Below are 23312 nucleotides of genomic sequence, written 5' to 3'. Positions count from 1 at the left end.
GAGGAAATCAACCCCAGGTGAGTGGTTTTTAAATTAAAAATAAGAGAAAAACATGTTTTCATCTTATTATTGTATTAGAAAAATGATGCATCTAATTTATTCTTGAGAACAGTCCCATGAGCTAGGTGTAATTTCCTTTTTTCCCCTCAGTGAAAAAATAGAAACTTAAAAAATTTCCATGACCCATATTTCATCCCAAGGCTTCTGACTTTCAGCCCAGTGTTCTTCTACTACACTAAAACTACTGTCTGAAGAAAGAGATGTCTTGAAGTGGATATTGTTCTGATGTTAGTGGCTCTCAATCATTTTAAAAATTACGAAATTTGAGTAGGAAATGGTAGTGCATGCCTGTAATGTTAGCACTCAAGAGGCTGAAGCAAGAGGAACTGAAGTTCCAGGCCAGTCTGGATTGTAAAGCAAGACTGTCTTAAAACCAACAACAAACATTGATTTTTGGTCTTTTGTGAATGTGTGAAAAGTAAAGCAAGTATGAATGGTGTCTTTACTCATAATATTAAAACAACCTCCCTCCCCCCAAATAACAGCAAAAAAAACCCTACAACTAAGGCCAAAAAATATCCAAAAGTCATCCCAATCCAGCCAAGATAAGCTTTGTCCCCTGTTTCATATAGCATCTATAAAGAAGCTACCCTTTGAAGCAGATAATTACATCCTAAAAGACTACACAAAGTTAACTCTAGTATGAGTTCCAGAAAAACATAGGCTATAGTGAGAGCTGGCATTAAATCAAGACTTAAGGAAGCTAGTTAGCTGGGAACCTGTGGCTCACACCTGTAATCCTAGCTAATCAGGAGGCTGAGATCTGACAATTGAGGTTCAAAGCCAGCCCAGGCAGGAAACTCTGTGAGACTCTTATCCCCAATAAACCACTAGAAAAACCTGAAGTGGCACTGTGGCTCAAGCGATAGAGCACTGGTCTTGAGCTAAAGAGCTGAGGGACAGCGCCCAAGCCAGAGTTCAAGCCCCATGATCGACAAAAAAAAAGAAGATAGTTAGAAATTAACCAAGTTCCTAAGAATTTAGGAATAGTAGCTCATAATGAGCTATCTAGCTCATTATTTTAACTTCATATTGAAGTCTTTCTGATACCCAATAAACATTTTTGCATTTTAGTTAAGAATGAGGTTTCCTTGATATTTTTAGCTTATGTATTATCTTTGTAATACTCATAGAAACCTGGAATTTGATATGGTTATTATTTTTTACCCTTATTACATATTTAAACTAACATTCAGAAAGTTAGATTTTTTCATAAGGAGTTTATTTATGCTGATTAATTCAATAATGGCATTACCAGTGGAAACTTATTAATCCAAACAAGTTTTGTATTGGCAATATGTAATGAAGCTATCAAATTCTTCAACATGGGAAAGGAGCCTCAAATATACTTTCTATATATCTACCAGGCTATAACTCTGTTTTTCTTCACCCTCTGGAGGTGCAGTGATTTGAATTCAGGGAGTTGAACTTGCCAGGCAGGCACTCCACTACTCAAGCTACATCTGTAGCTCTTTTTGCCTTAATTATTATCATCATCATTATAACGCTTTTAATGTAATCATGTATGTGTGTATGGGTGTGCATGTATATGCACATGCACACTGCGTTAGTGAGGCTTAAACTCATGAGAATCACACTCTCTTTTGGCTTTTTCTACACAAAGCTTGTGTTCTACTACTTGAGCCAAAACCTCAACTTCTCATTATCCTTCTTTTAAATAGGATTTCCCATTTTTGCTCAGGTTGGCATGGAACATGATCCTCATACTTAATGCTTGCTTCAGAGATGGGATGTCAGGTGCATGCCATCATGCCTGGCTTTGTTGTTGAGATTAGTCTTGTTAACATTTTTCCCCCCTTGGTGAATGGCCTTGAACCATAATCCTTGAGATTTTCCCAACATTCACCTTCCAGGCAGCTGTGATTATGACGGAAGTCACCAGTCAGAGATCACACTTTTTAAAGAATGTCATTTTTTAATGCTTTCCTTAGGATATTGTGCCTATAAGAAATATCCTCGTAATTTGACTGATCATTATTCATTTCCTTAGTTCAGTTTTATTGTCTTAAAATATATTTCATTCTTTAATTGCCCACCTTCATAAACTATGCTCTATTCTGTAGAATAGGAGGTTGGCTGTGTTAAATCTAGTTTTTTTTTTTAAAGCAAATTACATTCTCTAATTTTATTACAATGAAAGTAGTTCAATGAAATCTTGATACCCCAAATAGCTTTTTGGTATTCCTCTTACTTTTATAATTAGTCTGCATCTTTCTGACACTGTAGTCCAAGTTGGATGCCCCGATTTTAGTGTAGGGAACCTTTTAAAATACAACTCAGAGGATATCAGCAGAGCAAGGCTAATACATAGAAAGATACAATTATACATATTTATGTTGATATATTTTTGTCTCAGATTCCTTTTCAATCATCAATAAAAGCTTCATCATTGAATAACATAATTTGATACTTTTTATACATGATATTTACTTCTGACCTCAAACCATATTAAAATATTTTCTGTGTATATCTTTGAATGACTTTCTTGTTTATGTGTGTTGCTATTTCCATGTGATAACAATTAAATGTTATAACAATTAAGTTATTATCACAATTAAGTTATAACCATAATAACTGTGCAATAAATAAGCATGATTAACATTTTTAGGACTTCCAACATGGTAAATTATTTTAATACCAACTGTTATTTTTTATGATCAGTAAAACCTTGTAAAGTAGAAAGCAGGCTATTCCCCTCCCACTTTAAATATAAACAAACAGGAAGTAATATACTAAAGGTGACTTTGCAGAGACAGAAATAATTTCTTTTGATTACCTTAGAATCATAGCTGGTTTATTTTTACTACAATGATTAACAATAAGAAATGCCTACTTATCATTATTTTTCTATGTTAGACAGCTATAAACTAGGGATATATATTCCCTTCCAGTTTCAATTTTCATAGATTCCATATCCTTAGTACTTTGTGAATGTATAGACTCTGAATCACTGATTTCCAGACATCTCCTAGTATAGGAACCTGGCCTAGATATTGTTTTGGAATGATGAAGGGTTTTTACATCAGTGTTCTGATGTGTTTATAACAAACTCAGATTATTCCCTAAAGAGATTTTGGTAGATTTAGTAACAGAAAATCCCATTTTATCTGGCAGGTCTGTCAAGAATTTCTGTATAATTAAAATAGGATTTTCTTTTGGATAAAGTTAATTTAAAAATATATCTATTTCCCAATGGTTCAGGGAGCTCAATAAATCTGAACTTTATCCTTCAAAGTATGACTTAACCTTTTCAAACCCAAAGATTTCTAGATATATTTTCTTACTATGATTTATTCTGCTAGATTAATTATGTTGAAAATGCTTTCTAATTATTCATATACATTATAGACAACTTTATGGTCTATGTTAATCTCTTTAAAATTCAGCATTATAAAGATTTAAAATGGAAATATTCTCTTTGCAGTGTGAACACTTTACCCTGATTCTGTCAATGAGATTTAGGAGGAAACTAAAACCAAGCTAAAGTTAGTACCATGGACAAATTATCAATCATAGTTCTCAACTCATTAAAACAACTTTTATTGTTAAAAATCATTCATTAAAGGATAAATTCATACTTTGTTTCACTAAATGTGATCTGCAGACTAAGAGGTATGGAAATAACCATATATTTTAAGACATGCTTATGATAATCCTTGGTCTGGAAAATGAGTTTTATTCAGTAGTTTATGTTTTTGTTACTCATGCTGCTGTTAGTGCTGGCAATCAAAATCTAGAATTTTAGAAGCTTTATGCTCCCCACTTCTCAAATATCTTTTAGAGTTATGACAGTGTGTTTCCAAGAATGTATGTGATAATATTGAAGGAAGCAGAGATTTACAATGTTTACAAAATCTCATGGCTGCTAGGAGTTTTGGGAGTCAAGTTTGATGACTATACTAGAATAATTACTTGATTAGGAAGAAAAATAACTTTCCATTTTTTGAAGTCTTTTTACATGAATGCTTCTAGATTTTCTAGAGCCTATCCAGCATTAATATATTGTGACTTATTTCTTCCCTTTCTTCTATCCTGGCATTATGCCTTGGCGGGCCTGACTGTATTACTTAGGCACCATACACTGTTAAGATTACTGGACCTGTCTACGGGCCCAAAGCCATCATCGTCCATTATCCTTTCCTAATTTTCAGCTAATTCTAATATACTGTATACTGGCAGAGGAAACAATGTAAGTTATTGCTGAAGCAGATTCATTTTGATACTTAAATCTCACCTGAGAATAAGAAAGATTCTTAAGCAAGATGATTAACCTTCCAGTTTGCTAATGTATTGTTTGATGCAGCTTTATCTCAGGAAGGTTGACTGTGTATTTTGGGGTGATTAATGAACAGATGAATGGGTTTTAAAAAATATTTACTTTCTCTTATGTAACTATTTAAAATAACGTCTATCACTTAGAAACTTACATTATTTTTGGTAATTATCAAGCCTGGAATGGCTTAACAGAAATTTAAAATGGAAAACCTGTACATGGTTTGTATATGATTAATTTTGGTTCTGGTTAGAATACTGAAGTGGAGAGTTCTATCATGGTTTAGCAATGGAACTGCTTTATAGTGATGGCATTTTGGTGTTTTAATAACTGAATTTACAACTTCTATTATGAAGTACACTTGCATTTTTATGTACATTTTTCCACCTTAGCAAGCTGCCAATGAAATATCAGATATATTGATAATTTACCAGTTACTTCATTTTACATTAATTTGGGATATTACTAGTGGTCTCAAAGAACTGAAATATAGATTTAAATATTCTATAGCAGCATACATTTTTAGAATTGAAAAGGATCTTTGGGATAATTATAGTGGCTGACTTCCAGACATTCTACACACACACACACACACACACACACACACACACACACATGCATGCATGCACATGCACACACATATTATGGCTGGCTCCCAAATATTCATTTTTACCTCTTTCCATTATGAACAGAAAGTGAAGAAAAAAGCATACCCATATGCTAAATATGGCCTGCTGCCTGGTTTTGTAGGGCTTTTAAGCCATGATGGTGATTACATTTTACAGGGTTGAAAAAATAATAAAAAATAATATTTTATAATGTGAACATAATTTGAAATTCAAATTTTAGTGTCCTTAAAAAGTTTTACTGGAGCATTAGCATTCTCATTTGTGCAGATATCTTAGTTGCTTTTGTGTTATGGAGACAGAGTTGGGTGGTTGTGGCAAAGATCGGATGGTTCACAAACACTGAAGTATTAATTATGTGGATCATAATAGAAAATGAATAGAAAATTAACTTCAGAGTAAAGGGATTCTCGATCAGTGCAAGCCAGTTATGTGAACTTCATCTCCATTGCTAACAAGAGGTCCCAGATAGATAGAGGTATTTAAGTTGGATTTAGGAAAAAGAACAAGTCAAATAAAGCAAACTTATTTCCCAGTAGATATGAATGAGAATGGATGCATTCCTTGTTACTCCTGGCAGCTACCTTTGTCCAGCAGAATTAGCTTGAAGGTAAAGTGTACTCCTAGAGGAAGAAGAAGCAGGCAGAATCATGGAGAAACAATTACAACCAGAAGAACTTTGATTTTTCTGTTGTGTGAACCAACAAGACAAATGGTTTTAGCAAATGTGGTTTACTTTTTCTGTTATATATGAGAAAAACTTTATATTTAATTCTATTATAAAATATGAGTGAATTAAAACCACTACAAATTTCCAATTGGGGACCTTATAACCTAGTTAATGGACATTGCAAAGATAATCCTTCAATTTTCTGATGAACTTAATATCACAACTTATCAGGGTTCTTATGCCATTTGTCATGAAGACAACATATGATATAGATAGTATTTCCATCTTCCAAATAAGAATACTAGGATGTTTCAATTTTGCAAAATCACAAGAACATTTAGCACTTGGGTTAATGAACCAAGTTTGTCTCCTTACTCCATTTTCTTTTTCACACTTTGAAGGAGGCATTCTGCTAATCTGGAGACCTTCAGTGTACCCATGAGGGTAGTGGAAGGCAATTCACCAGAAATATTCATTATGACATAAATAGTGCCTCCACAAAAAACCAGAGTTAATATTTAACTGAAAGCCAACGACTCTGAAGCTTATTGAGGTCATATTTCTATGAAACTTTGAAAGCTTTCATCTACCCACCTACTTTATTGAACATTTTTGTCCTGTTTTTATTTTCTTGATGCTGTGATTTAAACTCAGGATCTTGCATTTGTTAGGAAGAACTCTCACTTGATTCACAAACCTACCTCTTTTCTTGGTTTAGTTCTTTTCCTGTGTGTGTGTGTGTGTGTGTGTGTGTGTGTGTGTGTGTGTGTGTGTGCATGCGTGCACCTGCGCGAGCACACTGGTCCATGAGTCAAAGGAGGCTGAGGGCCTGAGCACTGTCCCTGAGTTTTTTGCTCAAAGCTCATACTCTACCATTTGAACCACAACTCCACTTTCAGTTTTTTGGTTGGCTGGAGATAAGAATCTCACGGACTTTCCTGCCTGGTCAGGCTTTGAATCATGATAATCAGATCTAAGCCTCCTTAGTAGCTAGAATTATAAGCATGAAACATTCACATCTTGCTTATTTATTTTATACATTTCTTCCAGGCTGGCCTCAGACTATGATATGTGTACCCCTCCCCCATGACAAGTTTATTTTTTTTTATTTTTGGTCGTGGGGCTTGAAGTCTGGGCTTGGGTGCTGTAATCTCTAGCTCAAGGCTAGCGCTCTAACACTTGAGTCACAGAGCCACTTCCTGCATCTTGTGGTTAATTGGAGATAAGAGTCTCATGGACTTTCCTGCCCAGGCTGGCTTTGAACCAGAGCCACCGGCGCCTGGCTCAAACTTGATTTTTTTTTAAAGTTAAGATTTTAATAATATTTTATTTTTTGTCTTGGCTGGCCTCAAACTAGGATACTCTTATCAATGTCTCCAAATAGCTAGGTATGAACCACCACACTTGGCTTTTATTGGTGTTTCTTGGGTTTTGTGTGGTAACATTACTCTACTTAGTGAAAGCCTTCTGAAATCTTGTCTTCTATGTTTTTCGGCTGTTGTTATTCTAATTTAAACACATTTTCAAGGAAAAGTTTGAAAAAGGGATAAATTGACATCCGTATGAAAGATAATGCTTCATTTCCCAATGCAAGTAATTAGTGGTTGCTCAGTCCTCTTCAGATCAGATATATACTGTTGGACTTTCCATTTCTTAAAGAAGACAGATAGAGGGAAATTACTCCCTACTCAGCAATAGTACATAACCATATTAAGGTTTTCTAGTAAAGGGCTTCCACGAAAGGGTGAAGATGCGGCATCTTGTGTGGTAGTGGTACTGTCGCGTGCTGCGTCCTGGTAATGCAGGCTGAGGCCCCGAGCCCAGAGAAACGCCCCCCACCCCTCCCCACCCCCTCCCCAGCGCGCAAAACCTGGTGTTGATGGGAACCGTTTTCAGCATCCTGCTGGCGACCATCATCCTTATGGTATTTTGTGTCTACAAGCCCATTCATGGTTGGTGACAGCAGAGCAACTTCCGCTGCAAATTTTGGGGAACAGGATAAGAAGTTGTGTTGCGCATGGGCCAGTGGAGATTTGGAATCAGACCTTTTCTACTGAGAAAACTCCTTTGGCCTGGACATTTGGTAAATGCTAAGCTAAGCAATGTAGAAAAACCCTAAACATTTACTAGCAATGATTTTTTTCCCCTCTATATTAATTATTGGCTGCTGAGTCTACTCAGTGTTTGTTTTTATGCCCAGATGTCCTTAAGAGTAAGACCCAAAGTCACAAGCTTTGGGTCAAGTTGAACATTCATGGGAAAGCGTGTGACCCACGAAGGTCTGTGAGACCCACACTAAAGGACTAACCATTAATCTTGAATTAGCAAGAGGAAGCAAGGCATCCTCTGCTTTTGCTTTCTTTGTGAATTAACACACATTTGTAACAGGAGGAGGTTTCATTGTGCATTCTATGTATGTGCACAGTGCAATTTGAATAAAATCATCCCCTCTCCTTTATTCCCCTCCCTCCTCCACCAGTATTCCCTCACCCCATCTGCTCTGTACTCAGATGCCCCCACTGAAGACAGGATCTTATCAGCTGGTGTTATGGAGTGCTGTCTTGGCCTTGAAGGCCGAGTTGGACTAGAAATGCTACAGTTGACTCATTAGAAAAAGTCATCCTACTCAGATTACCTTCATCTCCCTGTACTATATGCTGTCTCTGTAGCCCACCGCCTAAAACTGTGTAGGAGCTGACACTCAGCCTCAGTGGAGGGCTTGGCTGAGAAGGGCACGTGTGCTGTGCCGGAAGATGGTTACAAATTTAATGGCAACCTTGAAAATGTTGCTGCTGTTTGCACTGCTGGTAAACTGGATCATTTTCCCCCTGTTGAAATGACACCTTCTGAAGGTGGTTATTAGTATTTATTAAAAGGTGCTAGATTTAATGTTGTTATAAATCTGAAATGCTTACCTTGTGCCCCAGTCAAACACAGCACTGATGTGAAATAACCCATGATAGATGTTGTAACTGCCTGAGGTCAGGATTTTGGTCAGAACCCTGTAACATGTAGTTACGTTCAGCATTGGGTGCTTTTGAGCAAAATGTCAATTAAAATTCAAATGAAACCTTAAAAAAAAGTTTCAAGTAAAGTTGGGTATGATGGTGCAGTCATTCAATCCCAGTTCTTGGGAGGCCAAGGAAAGAGGATTATGAGTTTGAGACCAACTTGGGATGCATAGAAAGAACTTGTTCTAGGAAAAAATATAGATATATAGATATGTATACAAATTTATGTATAAAACCTCTTTCCCATTGCAAAAATCCTATTTTGATACTACCCCAGTAAAGCTTCCCTCCAATTGGAATGAATAATAAATATAGCATTATTTGTCAACTGTACATTTGAAAAAAATTTATACTTATGTACTTAATTGAATGGGTTATAAAGAAAATGTGCCTGTTTGTCATGTAACATTTCATCAAGGAAATTCAACTTCTGTTTGCTAATATCATTCCTACTTGAAGATGAATCATATTATTCAAAGACTTCATTTTAGGACTTTGTATCATCATTGCTGACTTATGTATGACTCCAAAGCTGTGATCACATCTTTCTGCCTTCCTCTGCAGATATGGTCCTTGACCAACAAGTGAGCTCAGGCCAGCTGAATGAAGATGTACGCCACAGGGTCCATGAGGCACTGATGAAGCAGCATCACCACCAGAATCAGAAAAAACTCACCAATAGGATCCCCATTGTTCGCTCCTTTGCTGATATTGGCAAGAAGCAATCAGAACCAAATTCCATGGACAAAAATGGTAAATGTTTCTTTATTCTGTTCTTTATATCTTCTATATGTCTCTGAAAAGTCAAAGTGCCTCTCCATCTTTAAAATGTTTAATTTAAAATTGTCTTACGGACAGTCATACTGTTAGAATTGTTTCTGTTCATATATATGTGCTGTATAGATATCAAACATCAATGGTAGAAATTTTAATAATTTAAATTTATTGAAAGGTTCATATTGGAATACAAAGAAACTTTATAGCATTTATAGATTAGAATGCTGAAAATATAAATGCAGTTTCTGTTACATCCCAAACAATGTCTGTTCTATAGCTTGGGGAAAGTAATGCAATGGTTCTATTTATGTCTCAGCTAATCTTTTTTATTTAAATGGATAATTATGACTATTAAAGTGTGATAAAGATAATGATTTAAAGCCAGGCTATGGTGGCTTGTGCCTGAAATCCTAGCTACTCAGGAGCCTGAGATCTGAGGATACCTGTTTGAAGCCTGCCTGGGCAGGAAAGTCTGTGACAATTTTATCTACAACAAACTACCAAAAAAGCTAGAAATTGAGCTATGACTAAGGTCTAGTGTCTGCCTTGACTGGTAAAAAATTAAGCAAGAGGGTGGGCCCTACTACAGAAACAAATAAACGAACAAAAAGATAATGGTTCCAACATTGCCCATTGTCAACAGATTTTATTAGTGATAACTGCTGAAAAGACCCCTCAGTATGTACCTGTGGCTCTACATAGGTTGAGCCTGATTCCTGTTCCTTGTTCTTCATGACTGTTTGCAAAACAATGTCTTTAATGTCTACATTCATTATCGCTTACCTTGTCTCCTATCTTCATATCTTCACAGGCTCACACAGGTGATCAGTATGATTTTCTAGCAATCATGACTTTCTTTGACTTGTCCTTTAGACTATTAATCCTCTGGTGTTTTTTTTTCTATGCATTCCTTTAACCTTTTATCATTTACCCTAAAGAAGTTGCTCCTGTTGTTATCCATCTTTGCCATGGGTCTCATGAAAGAAAATGAAATTACCATGAAGAGGATAGGAATTTGTCCTACCAGTTATAAAAACTTTTCTACTTCTAAAAGTTCAAGGTTAATTAAAATTATTTTCGAATGCCTTACTAGAAAGATTGATTTCTACAAATAGACTGTGCACATGTCCTTTTCCAAAAGATTTAGAGATGCCTTAAATTCAAATGCATGAAAATGAATCATTTCTGAACTTTACTTTGTATGGAAATTATACCATTCTTCACACTATTATATATACAAAAACAAATACCAAAGAAATGGTTTAAGTATTAGTGTAGTTTTTTTCAGAATATAGGAATACTGCTGAATAATAATCAACAATATTTTTCTAATGACAAAATCATTCTTGAAAAACTTATTTTTTAAGAATTTTCAATAACTAAATGTAATTTTTGTTGTATGGAAGAATTTATAGTTGTACATATATAAAACTCAATGTAAGTGTTACCAAAAGAGTCCATTAGTATATTTATTGATTCCATTGAATAGTCTGAGGGTTAATTTGTAATGAATACATTCATTTTCTAAATCACAATTTGATTAAAAGTATGTGATGCATACTCTGACAAAATGAAGCTTTTATAATCCAAGAGATATAAAAGTAGTGATTTTATTATTATTAAGATGCTGGTATTTGGCTTCATAATGTTAAGAACATCACCTTAGACAATTGTTAATTTTGACTGGATATATTTCTTCATGATTCTAAAAATCTTATTAAAATGTATCCATCGACTAATTTCTCAAGAATTAGAGCACATTTTAGAGACATGTACTTTTGTCTGAACTTCTTGAGTCTCACTGGAAATCAGACCAAAAAAATATTCCTATAAGAATGATATATATTCTTCAAAGAGACAATGATCTTGGATTATGAACAAGCTAAAATTGTTAGTTCAAATTACGGATATGTTTCCTATTTGAATTTTCATTGCATTTTTGAGGAAGAAGATGGCTTGGAATTTACTAGATGGACCATTTGTTTCAGGATTATGTAGACCTAGACTCACTGTTACTGATTTTAACTTCGGTTAAATATGTAAGGAGAGACAATTGAATTCTAGCCATAGAATTGTAGCCGTGAATCACAAAGCTGTGCATATTAAGGTTTTCTTAGCGCTTACTTTTTGTCTTATTCAGGAAATGGCTTAGTTTTTCCAAAAAACTAGGAGCGGAGTGATTCTGTTACCATCTGTACAATCAGCCTTTATCTGAACACATACAAATCTTTGCAGGGCATACGTTAGGGTAATAAAAACTTGGAAACACTTATAATAAGATTCATATATCCAATTAAGTAGTGTTGTGGAGTATGCTGTCAGAAGTGGTTTTCTAAGCCTCGGCTTATAACACCTCCTTACGACTCTGTTTTGCTTCCTCACACGCTCTACATAATTATGTGTGCCGAGAATTCTGAAAATATGTATAGACTTCACCAATTTAGAAATAGATCTTCTACCCAGAAGTGAAGAAAAATGCGAAGGACCATTACTAGTAAGGTTCTCAATCTAGTTAGGAACTCTAAAAACTGACAAACTCCAGATCAACAAACAAATTGAAATTCCTAGCCATAAATATCGATGTGACATTGTTTGAAAACATACACCAGTGATTTAAGTCATTGATATAGCAGAACAGAGCGCTGCAAGACGGGTTTGAAACGTCCAAAAGAGTAAAAATATGATTCTTCTTATTTGAAAACAAGCTTCTCAGTAAATACCCCACTCGAAAGATTATTTTTTTATGATCACAGAATAAGAGTTAAACAGAATGAGGATTTTTTAGATATTTCACAAGAGAAAATATTTTCCTTTCAAAGCTTAAAGGTAGAAACAAGTTCTCTCCTCTTGTTTAATGTGCTTTTGCTTTAGGGGCAAAGCAATTGAAACTGATGGAAAGCAGTTCAGCCTTAGAGAGAGGCACCTCCTCCCTTAATTGACTTGATCCTCCAGTGTGCTACCCTGGTAATACACCCAAGGATCACACATCCCCACACTGCATGTCAAATGTGGATCTTCCACATTTGAAGATTAGACTAAAACGATAGTGTACTTCCTTTCTCTCTCTCTCTCCCCTCTCCACACTTTTTATTCATACCTTTTTAAAAAGCAATTTGTGATAATTTGCCAATCTCACCTCTAAATATACTTGTTTCCCTTTTCTGTGAGCTTTTCTTTTTTCTTGGTATTCTGTGCATTTCTTCAAGACTGAAATGCAGGATGCTATGGGTTCACCATGCATTTTTAATACCACATGCTGTGTTTAACTTTCACTTTTCATTAAGCATCAAAACTGTGAGAATTAAATGAATGCCTAGTTCTGATGTTTCAATAGAAAGTGACAGTTACATTTGGCAAAACAATGGAAAAATAACAGAAAAAAATAATATCTACATTGACATTACAACTCTAAATTGGGTATGGGTAGAAATGCTTAATATCAATATATTAAGAGTATTAATGCTATTTCATGAATTAGAAAGATCCGTCTGACAATGAAAAGTAAGGATCCTATTAGGTGATCTTGAGAGCAAAGTAAATTAGCATTCATCACTTAGGTCATGCCTTTTCTTACATACTGAGACATCTAGATTGTAAAAATGCTATAACGGGCTGGCATGACCATATCTCAGCTTTGCAGGAGGTGTCAATTGGGTGAATTTCAGTTCCAGGCCATCCTGGGGAAAAGTTAGCAAGACCTCATCTGGACAAGCTGAGAATGGTGCTACCTGCTTTTAATCTCAGTTTAGCAGGAGTCATAGGTAGGAAAATCATGGTCTATGTCTGGCTTTGGGCATAATGAAATATCTTCTGAAAAATAACTACAGAAAAAAAGGACTAATTATGTGAGTGGTGGAGTGTCTCATGCTTGTCGTGCCTGGAACTACAAAAATGTATTATAAAATGTTACTACTCTTCTGATAACGTGTTTTTGACAATAATTTGTGATTCTTAGTTTCCTTAGGTGTAGTATACCTTCATTCCACTGTGTTTACTAACCATGTCTAATTCTGCTTCTTTCTTCATGATCTTTCCTCTCCTGCCCAATAACAGTATTTCCTAGTTGTTCACCTTATTTAGAATCTCAAAAGCAGTTACAGAATTGAAATTGTCTAATGTATTGATCAAAGCCACAGTTACTGGAGAGCATTTAGATTTGGCAGGATGATATATGTATTGACTCTTTAGACCTGGGTAGATTGTAGCCCTTGTAACAACTTCCATAGATGTATCATGAATGATATTTTCCTATGATTTTGGAAATCTGGTTTATTGCCTTTCAGTCATTTCTTTGACAAATGCTATACTCATTATTTCCAGATGTCTATATATTTAGCTATTTATATCTTTTCTTGTTTATAAATACTATGGTCATATCAGTAAGATACCCAAAGTATAATACTTATCTTTAATAAATGTTCTACTTTTGATAAGAAAAATAGAAAGCTAGGATATTATTTCTTAGAGCTGCATGAGAGAAAGCATATTAAAAGATTCATGTAAATAAAAGAACTGTATTGCTATAAGAAAATTCAGGTAATATTGATTATTGAGACAATTGATGTGTCTGTTCAAAAGCTGTGCTGCTAGTATGAGTTTTGGGAAAACAAGACTACCTTTTAATAGCAAACATGTTTCTAAGAAGATGCATTTAACTGATATTCTTTTATATCACAATAATTATTTTCAGGCATGCTAATTTTTCTTCAAGTTTAATTACGTGCATACGTTTTTATTATTTTGATGTGTAGACCACCTAATTAACACTTTCTAAGTATTGAACCCTTCTTTCTTCATGTTTTCTACTTCCATAAATAAATGTATTGTTACACATGTTTGTAACTTTGTCATTCATCTTTATATCTCTTTATTTTGCTCTGTCTTGTGTCTGTCTCTAACAGGCTCATCTCATCTCTGTACCTCCCTCATCTCCTTCCCTTTGGGTACTCTAAATGCGTTGAAGGTTTCTGAGGTAGTGTAAACCAGCTTGGTCTCTAGGTTAATAGTAATGTGCCTTCATGTCTTTATCCCAGTTTCCTTCTTGTACATGCCTTACAGTGGATCAGTCGTGGCAAAAAGGATTCAACAGTGCACTAAATTATTCTATTGACTTGAAATTGGCCAAAGGAAAATTTAAAACCTGCTATTTTACAATACTTACAATTTACTTGAAGAAGATTATAGGTAAAGATGGAAGCAAATGGATATAGTACTCAACATACTTTTGAGAACATATTTATACTTGTCTTTTAGAATAGGGCACTTTAATGATACTGATATGACTTCAAGTCATTAGTGAGCATTACAAAGTAATCTCAGTCCCCTTACTCCGCTGCCTCATTAAAATAACTTGTCGTGAAGGAAATGACTATGACACGAGTATGACAAGTGGAAAATAAGTTTCTATTCTCTAGTTAGTGGTTGCTGAAATGACTGGCAATTTTTTCCCATGTCTTCTATAATTTTCCCTATAATACCTTTTCATATGATTACTACATCAAGGACTAGAGGAAAAATTAAATTCTATGACTTGAAGAAAATTAAGCAGGTACAAATATAAGTACTGCATGATATGGACTTTACGTGATAAGAAACAAGTAATTGCTTTAATTTTATATTAAAATGAAGACTTCTTAGTTCAACAGATCAAAAGTAAGCACATATGATGAATAAAAACGATGATTAGCTAGGCACTTGTGGCTTATGCCACATAGCTACTCAGGAAGCTGAGAGCCAAATGTCACAGTTCAAAACCAACCTGGGCAGAAAAGACTTTGAGACTCTTATCTCCAATTAAGCACAAGAGAAAGAGAGAGAGAGAGAGAGGAGAGAGATGAGCCGGGCACTGGTGGCTCAGGCCTGTAATCCTAGCTACTCTGGAAGCTGAGATCTAATGATCTCAGTTCAAAGCAGCCCAGGCAGGAAAGATTGTAATCTCCAGTAAACCACCAGAAAATCAGAAGTGATGCTGTGGCTCTAGTGGTAGAGCATGTGCCTTGAGTTGAAGAGCTCAGGGACAGCACCCAGGACCAGATTTCAAGCCAAACGGATAGAAGAAGAAGTGAAAAAAAGCATGGTATTAGATTTCTTCAAATGTTTACATTTAAATAGTCACACACAGACACAACAGTTAATATTAATGATACCCACTTTTCATCAGTTGAATAGTTTGCCTTAAAGATGACAAAGTTACTAAGTTAATAAAATTTTTCCAGTCATTTTTAGGCTTCAAAACTACTTACATATTAAAATTCCAAAGGTAATTAAACATGACAAAGATTCACATTTAAGAAATATTAATATGGGCGGTGACCACTGGACAAAGTGAAAGTAATAAATAGGAAAAGCTTTTCTCTTTGGAAGCATGATAACTTACTGATAAAAAATCATCACGAAAAGTAGCCTACCACATTATGTGAATGGTAAAGTTCACCCTAGACTATTGCTGGTCAATTCTTTTCCTATATAATCAAAACCAAACTTGTAAGTTTGATTCTTAAATAATATCTATATATTTTCTAGTATCCTGCCAAATTATTGCAACTATTTTGAAGATATTCTGATCTAATGTATATTATTTCATTTTTAAGAAATCCATGTATTTTTTAGAAATAGTGCTAAAGTTTGAAATTATCTTTAAAATTTGCAAGACTTTTAATATATATATATATATATATATGTATGCTACTCCAAAATGTCATAATATATAATTTGTGGTTGTATCTATATGTCAGAGGCCAGAAGTTTTTATCCTCCTTTTTTCTGTATTGGCATGTATTCTAAGAACATGTCAAGAATCTAGATTAGCCTTCAAGTTATCTTCTATTTAATTCCTAAATAATCTGAACTAGGTCATTACCAATATGACTTAAAATATTCACTAAGAACATTTCCTATGTCACTTCCTGAATATCAAATTTATAAAATAATATCTTTATTATCTTGAAACAAGAATAGCATAGGACAGCAAATCTCAAATTATCTAAATATAATTATCATGTATGCAACTGTTCTATTAAATATTAAGGTTATTTACAAGAGAAATACAAATGCCAATGTTTTAAACACAGACCTGACCTGAAGTTAATTTCTGAAATTTTCTCTTTTAAGTACATAAATGAATGTGGAATATATACTCATTTTCTTCTAATTTCAAGTACCAGTATTTTCTCTGTCTGGTTCAATCATATGAAAGTTGATAATTTTGTACTGGGTTGACTCTTTTTTTAATATGTTTGATTACAGAATTAAATGATTATTTTTACACAGTTTTATGCCACATAAAATAAAATATTGTAAGAAAGCAGATACATGCCTGTGTAATTTTTCCATGGCTTTAATTTCACCACTCAATTTTACAGAACATTCAATAAATTTAGGTTTAAATATAACTGATGAAAATATGAGAAAATGATGTGAAACTGGTGATTGAAGACATCTGTTAGTAGCACAAATGCATTCTGTAAAAGGTTTGTTAAAATTATGGTTATTATTTTGAGAATGGCTGCTAATGATCTGTGCACAGTCATAGCTGCACATTACAGGTAGAAATGGGAGAATGTCAAGGCCTAACCAGATTGTCTGACCTTTCTCTGGAGGCTGAAAATCACCACAAAGTCTTTGATAATCAGAATTTGAAGAGAATTTGCATTAAAAATAATTTTATTTTCATCTTCACCAAAAATACCTTCTTTTTACTGTCTTTAGTAAATGAGGAAAAATATTTAAAGACTAGGCTTAGAAGAATCTTAAATCTTTCTTGCACTAGAACAATTCGAAACCATAAAAATTGTATCTATTGGTAAAGGATCCTTATCTGAGAGGTATAATTATCCTTAAGGCAAAATTATATATGTAGTAGCATCTGAAAGTAAATAATTAGTGTTGATTGTCACTGGTGATTTCTAGGTAACAAAGAATAAGGGAATATTCAGGGGAGAATTTGAGGAATTAAAAATCACTATAGGTCCTTAGACAAGTTCAAAGACCATGGAAGTTGGAGAAGATGAAAATAAAGGTGAACATTTAGTAAAAGTATAATTTAGTAGAAAAGAGCAAAGAGAGTAGTTCTTATATCCAAGATTAATAGGAATAAAACAGGATTTTGAAGTCACTGAGCAAGAATGTAAATATATATGAACATCATGTAGGAATGTAAAAACATATAGTTAAGGCGTCAAGGTTCAGTTGCCATTATTTCACAGCAAAAGTAGTATGTGAAGATGAAGAGGAGAGGAATATGTTTACAATTAATTACCTCTGGTTAAATATTTGTTTCTTGATTACTACTTATGGATAAATCTCAAATAACTTGTGATGTCAAAGAATATTTCATAGTGACAATGGACTTTAACCTTCTGTAGCCATTGTTAAACTCTAGCTTTATAATTCACTTACTTATCCAAATAATATTAGCTCTTCATTAATATTATCTTACCTAAAATGAAGACAAAACTACAAAATAATTAAGTTTTGGTTAGTGTTAATGGGAAACAAATACAACTCAATTTTATTGATTTTATTCTCATGTCCCAGATAAATACTATATGTCTCTGTAAATGAATAGTCACCATTATAAAAATCATATTTATAATGTTTACATTGTGAAATAATGTTTCTAGTTGAAACTTTAATAAATCAAGCTTTCAAAGTTATTGCCAAAAATACTTAGTAGTTTCATTTTTTAAATACAAAAGAATCTAAAAATATGCCAAGTAATGTTCAGACAAACATGCTTTTCGTGTTTTAAATTCTTCAGTGTAAGCTAAAATTTTCTATCTATGCACTTTTATTTGTGCATTTATTTTGGTTGACATTTAGAAAGCAGTGATGTATAAAAGTGATGGTTAGATTTAGATAAGCTAACATTTAGTTTAAATTTGCTTGACTGATGTCTCCCACTTCTATCTGTAACCAATAAGAATTTTTATATTGATATATATCTATTTATATTGACCTTTCACGCTTACAACATAAAGTCATGTAAATTATGTTAGTCTATCTATTTATATTGACCTTTCACGCTTACAACATAAAGTCATGTAAATTATGTTAGTCTAGCCTATTTCATATTTCACTCACTGTGTCTAGAACTATATAAATAATTGTTTGTATTCTGTAATAACAATCTCTTTCAGCAGGTCAGGTTGTTTCTCCTCAGTCGGCTCCAGCCTGTGTTGAAAATAAAAATGATGTTAGCAGAGAAAACAGCACAGTTGACTTTAGCAAGGTAAGCTTTTCTCTCTCCTAAGTAACTGCTAAATTACTACCTGAAATTACTATCTATTCTAAGAGGTGCTGACACAATTATTTTGGAGGCACTCCTTTCATTTCTTAGTTGAAGGTTAACATTGTTAGAGATAATGTTTAGCATTGAGTATATATGTAATGTTTTGTTTACTTAAAAAACCAAACATGCATGTTATATGCATAATCTTCAGGATTCAGCCACTTGATCATGATGTATTTCTTCCAACAGAATCAACTGGGCTTCACAAGGAGCTTAACCTCTTGTTAGAAAAATACTGATTTTTTTTCCCTCAGAATCACTTTCCTGTTGTTTGTTGAAAACCGAATCGTACAATAGAAAACTTTGTATTCATCATAATTTAGTGTAAGGAAATCTTACAGGTACATAATAAAACTGAGTGGAATTTTGAATGACAACATGCTATGCACTAAGTTAAGGGATACTTCTGGTTGGAGACAATCTAAATGAAATACGTTATTTGATGAATCCTAAGAAAATAATGAGTTAGTGAAAATAATGTAATTTTGGTTAGCAAATTCCTGTCATTGAATGTTAGCTGTGGCAAACTAGCAATGAAATTTCCGTATGTACTAAAAATGAGGAGAAGGAACAAGCTTATCTGAGTGGCTGAAACAGCAGTAGTAACTCAGATAAAGCTGGTAAAGCTCATAGCACTGGCAATGAATTGGCGGAGGTGGGGGTGGGGAGGTGGGAATGGGAGGCAGCCTGAGGAAATAGTCTTATTTAAGTTTCTGAAAAGACTAATAGTGATCAGCTCCTTGGGTTTGTTTCAGCATCCCTGTGAATGCCTAAATGATGTAGGTGTAGTTCTGTGCATGCTCTCCCTCTGGTGCTTAATGGAGTCTCCTGGGAGCATGGTGTACCAGCTTAAGTCTGTTAATTATGCGTGCAGGGACTGGGAGGCCAGCAAAAGGGGCATACTAGTCCATGTGGGATGAAACAAAGGCATGAAAAAGGACCTCAACACCAGCAAGAGAGAGAGGTGAGGGCATCCTTGGGCTCTGTTTTTACAGTGATTCCAAGCTCATTTCACTGCAGGAAGCATGTGACTCAAATATTAAACCAGCTCAATTCCATCTGCCACTCTACACACTATCTTTTCAAAGCATCACATCTTCATTCATCTGCAGTTGGAATAAAATTGTCACAAACTGTCATGCATTTAATTTCTGTTTTCCTTAATTTGAAACCATTTCTTGAAAGTAATGACATTAAAAAGTTGGCTATTTATGAGTACATTAACAGTATAACAAGGGCATATTTAACATTCCCAAAAAGCAGTGATTATAAACTACATGGCTCATCTTTTCAAATAAACTTTCTTTTATTTTTGTTTAAATTAATATAACCCTTACATGATGAATCTTGTATTTCCACATCATTATTTTTTGCGTGGAACTTATCTTTGTAGACTTCAAAACACTTACTCACAAAGGAAAGAAAGTGAAGCTTGTGAATTATCCCATCTTGGACAAGTTCTCTAAATCTCTGTCCTCTTATGAACAAAATAAAAATACCAATGTATGTTTATAGTTTTGTTGTAAGGATTCAATAAAGTAATATAGAGAGATCCTGACAGAGTGCAGAGCATATTATAACTATTTAATAAAAGGTGGAGATTAATGTTGTTGCTATTATTATTATTATCAAAATAAATACCAAACTAGGGACTGAAAGTGAAGCTCAGCAATACGTATCTAGCATGTGTGAGGCTTTGGTTTCAAACCCTCATGCCACCAAAAAACCTAAAAAACTCATATATACTAAACCAGAACATAATGCTTTGATCTCTACTGAATCATTAGTGTTTTATATAGTACTTCACATATACTTGTTGAGTGAGTCTTTTTCACCATGTGACTTGATTTTATATTCTTTCTACCTTAAATATACATATTTTTAACACTTACAATGGTTAGACCAATCAGACTTCGCTCTTTAAAGAATGATTTAGAATATAATATTAGTTTTCAAGTATTAGCTCTTCTTTTCAGGCTTCAAAAAGGAGAAGTATCAAAATAATATATTTCTCTTGTTTTTTAAACTGGCAGTGGAAATTGGCTGTATTATCTCACTCATGTTTCTTATATTTCAAATGACCCAAAGAAGGCATCACAGAATTTTCTTTTTCTTTTTTTTTGGGGGGGGGGGGTGGTCTGGTCGTGGGGCCTGAACTCTGGGCCTAGGAGCTGTCCCTCAGCTCTTCAGCTCAAGGCTAGTGCTCTACCACTTGAGCCACAGCTCCACTTCCGGATTTTTTCTTTTTGCTTATGTGGTGCTGAGGAATCGAACCCAGGGCCTCAGGCATGCAAGGCAAGCGCTCTACCACTGAGCCACCTTCCCAGACCATCACAGAATTTTCTGCATAGAAATAATTTTCCTCTGTATGTATCTGTAGTGTGTGAAGCATATATAAAGAGCTGGATTATTAAATTCTAGAACTGTAGAAAATATTAGACATTTCCTTATTTCCTCAGTGAAAAAGCTGAATCCAGGCTCAAGGTCACTGGTTAGTGTCAAAACACCATTTGTTCCAAGAGAATCTCTTCATTTTATGTGGTCTTTCTAAAATAAAGCATTATTAAGTAGCTGTACAAAGAGGTTACAATGAAGTTTTATGTGCTTTCTATAATGGGTGTAAGACCTTAAGCATTTCCCCTACATCTCCACTTATTTTTCCTTAGATGTTCAGTGCGCGGTTTCTACAGTTACTTCCAGTTCTTCGGTGGTCTTGAATGGCAATGGCCCATTTTAATACAGCTTAAGACCCATATGCCCAGAATAATGTGTCTTCCTCCTGAGTGTAAATCCATATATAAAGGATGGAGTTTGATTCCTTTCAGGTCCTGCTCAGAATCCCAAGGTTTCTTTCTGACCATTTCAAGGGTTTGCGATAAATTGAGGATGGTCTTAGAAATATATTTCAACCTAGATCCTAAGAACTCTTCTTAGGTAGCCATAATTTCATAAAATACTAAATTGTGGTTCTTAAACAGGATCTTTTGTTATTTTTGCAAATTATGTACTAATAATATAAAAATACAAGGCTACAACGCAATATAAAATACATGGGAAAATACATGAGAAATGATAATATAATTAAACAATGAGCTATATAATCTTTCACCCACTAAAAATATGGCTACTCTAAGAATAATATAATGTAACAAGTTTAATATAGTTACTATCACCAGATGTACATTGTATGTGAATACTTTAAATCAAAATTTAATTTGGTGATCCTGAAGTCAAATCTATACACTTTAATCCCTTTTCTAAGTAACAGGTATCAATTATATATTAGATTTCATCTAATTAAAAATAATGTTTAAGGGTATAATTTTTGTTGTTGTTGGTGGTGGTGGTGGTTGTGAGAGCTGAACTTTTGGCCTGGGCACTGTCCCTTAGCTCTTTAGCTCAAAGCTAGTGCCCTACCACTTGAGCCACAACCCCACTAATGGCTTTTTTCTGCTTATGTGGTGCTGAGGAATCAAACCCAGGGCCTCATGCATGTGAGGAAAGCACTCTACCACTGAGACACCTTCCCAGCCCTAAGGGTATAATTTTTATACAAACTATCTTAATATATCATGTATACCTTAAATTAATAGAATTTCATCTTTAAAAAGTTAATTTTAAATTTGTGACTGCCTTGAGGAACAAATTTTTGTAGGTAAAACTATATTGAGAAATAAATAAGTTTAAAGAAAGTTTTCTGGGTAAAATTTAAACAATATATACGAACATAACTCATACTGATTGCTAATTTCACATTTTCTTATTTGAAATTTTGCCTTAATGTAATATTATTGTGTCATTGTTGTTTCCATTGGGAGAAAAAACTGAAATTTAATTCTTTTGGTCCTGAAAAACCTAGGAAAATTTATTACCTTTTTCTCACAGTATTAATATTGAGTGGAAAATCTCTTCCTGGAAAATTTTGTATTATGACAAAAATATAAAGTATTATTATATAAAGAATACATTTTCAGTGTGTACATTTTGTCTAGCTAAAATTAAATACAAAAATGCCATAATAAATACTATGAAATTAGCCTACCCTATAAAAATCAATAAGTTAAAGTCCACAAAAGCAAAATATTTATCATATAATTTTCAGTAGTCAGACTTTATGAGTTTGAAAATTTATATTTGCAGGGTAAAATGTTGAAATTTATATTTGTGAAATATTTCTTACTATAGATAGTTTTACTTTGCTAAATCATTCTTCCTTTTAAAAAATAAAATAGCATCTCTAGATTTTTTATAAGGTACTGTATATTGTTATTATTAATTTTGTCATTTTGTGCTTAGGGCTAATGATCAAATCTACATTCTGCCACACGCTAAGGAGTTGCTCTACAACTGAGCTAAAACCCTTGGATTTTATGTTTTTAGTGCACATAAAGATAGTTTATTGTATGTGTTCCAAATAGATGCACTGAAGTCTAAATTTCAGAAGCAATGTTTTTTATATAGTTGCTAGTAAGGATTTTCTAAGTTACTTACTCTGAGAAGTTTGAAATTCTATTAATTTAAAATTCTTAGTACAAATAATCTCAAAAATTTTAACTTGTAAAAAATTAATGTTGCCTAAAAATAT

At 33.9% G+C, this 23312-nt stretch overlaps 1 protein-coding gene across 13 annotated transcripts in view; it reads left to right on the top strand.

The window, feature by feature from the left end:
• Positions 1-23312, top strand: part of Slc4a10 (solute carrier family 4 member 10) — a 274758-nt gene that overhangs the window by 169734 nt on the left and 81712 nt on the right. For 5 of the 13 annotated variants that reach the window (XM_042699499.1, XM_042699498.1, XM_042699503.1 and 2 more), the window contains exons 6-7: positions 9226-9414; positions 18576-18667. In XM_042699499.1, coding sequence (XP_042555433.1) covers positions 9226-9414; positions 18576-18667 — 281 coding nt within the window. Of the gene's footprint in view, positions 1-9225; positions 9415-18575; positions 18668-19601; positions 19692-23312 lie in introns of all 13 variants that reach the window. The other 8 variants (XM_042699493.1, XM_042699492.1, XM_042699497.1 and 5 more) reach the window with 3 other exon arrangements.

The sequence above is a fragment of the Dipodomys spectabilis genome, unplaced genomic scaffold, assembly GCF_019054845.1.
Source record: "Dipodomys spectabilis isolate Male_0828 unplaced genomic scaffold, ASM1905484v1 ptg000256l, whole genome shotgun sequence".
Classification (NCBI taxonomy): Eukaryota; Metazoa; Chordata; class Mammalia; order Rodentia; family Heteromyidae; genus Dipodomys; species Dipodomys spectabilis.
This window is presented reverse-complemented; position numbering and strand designations above follow the sequence as displayed.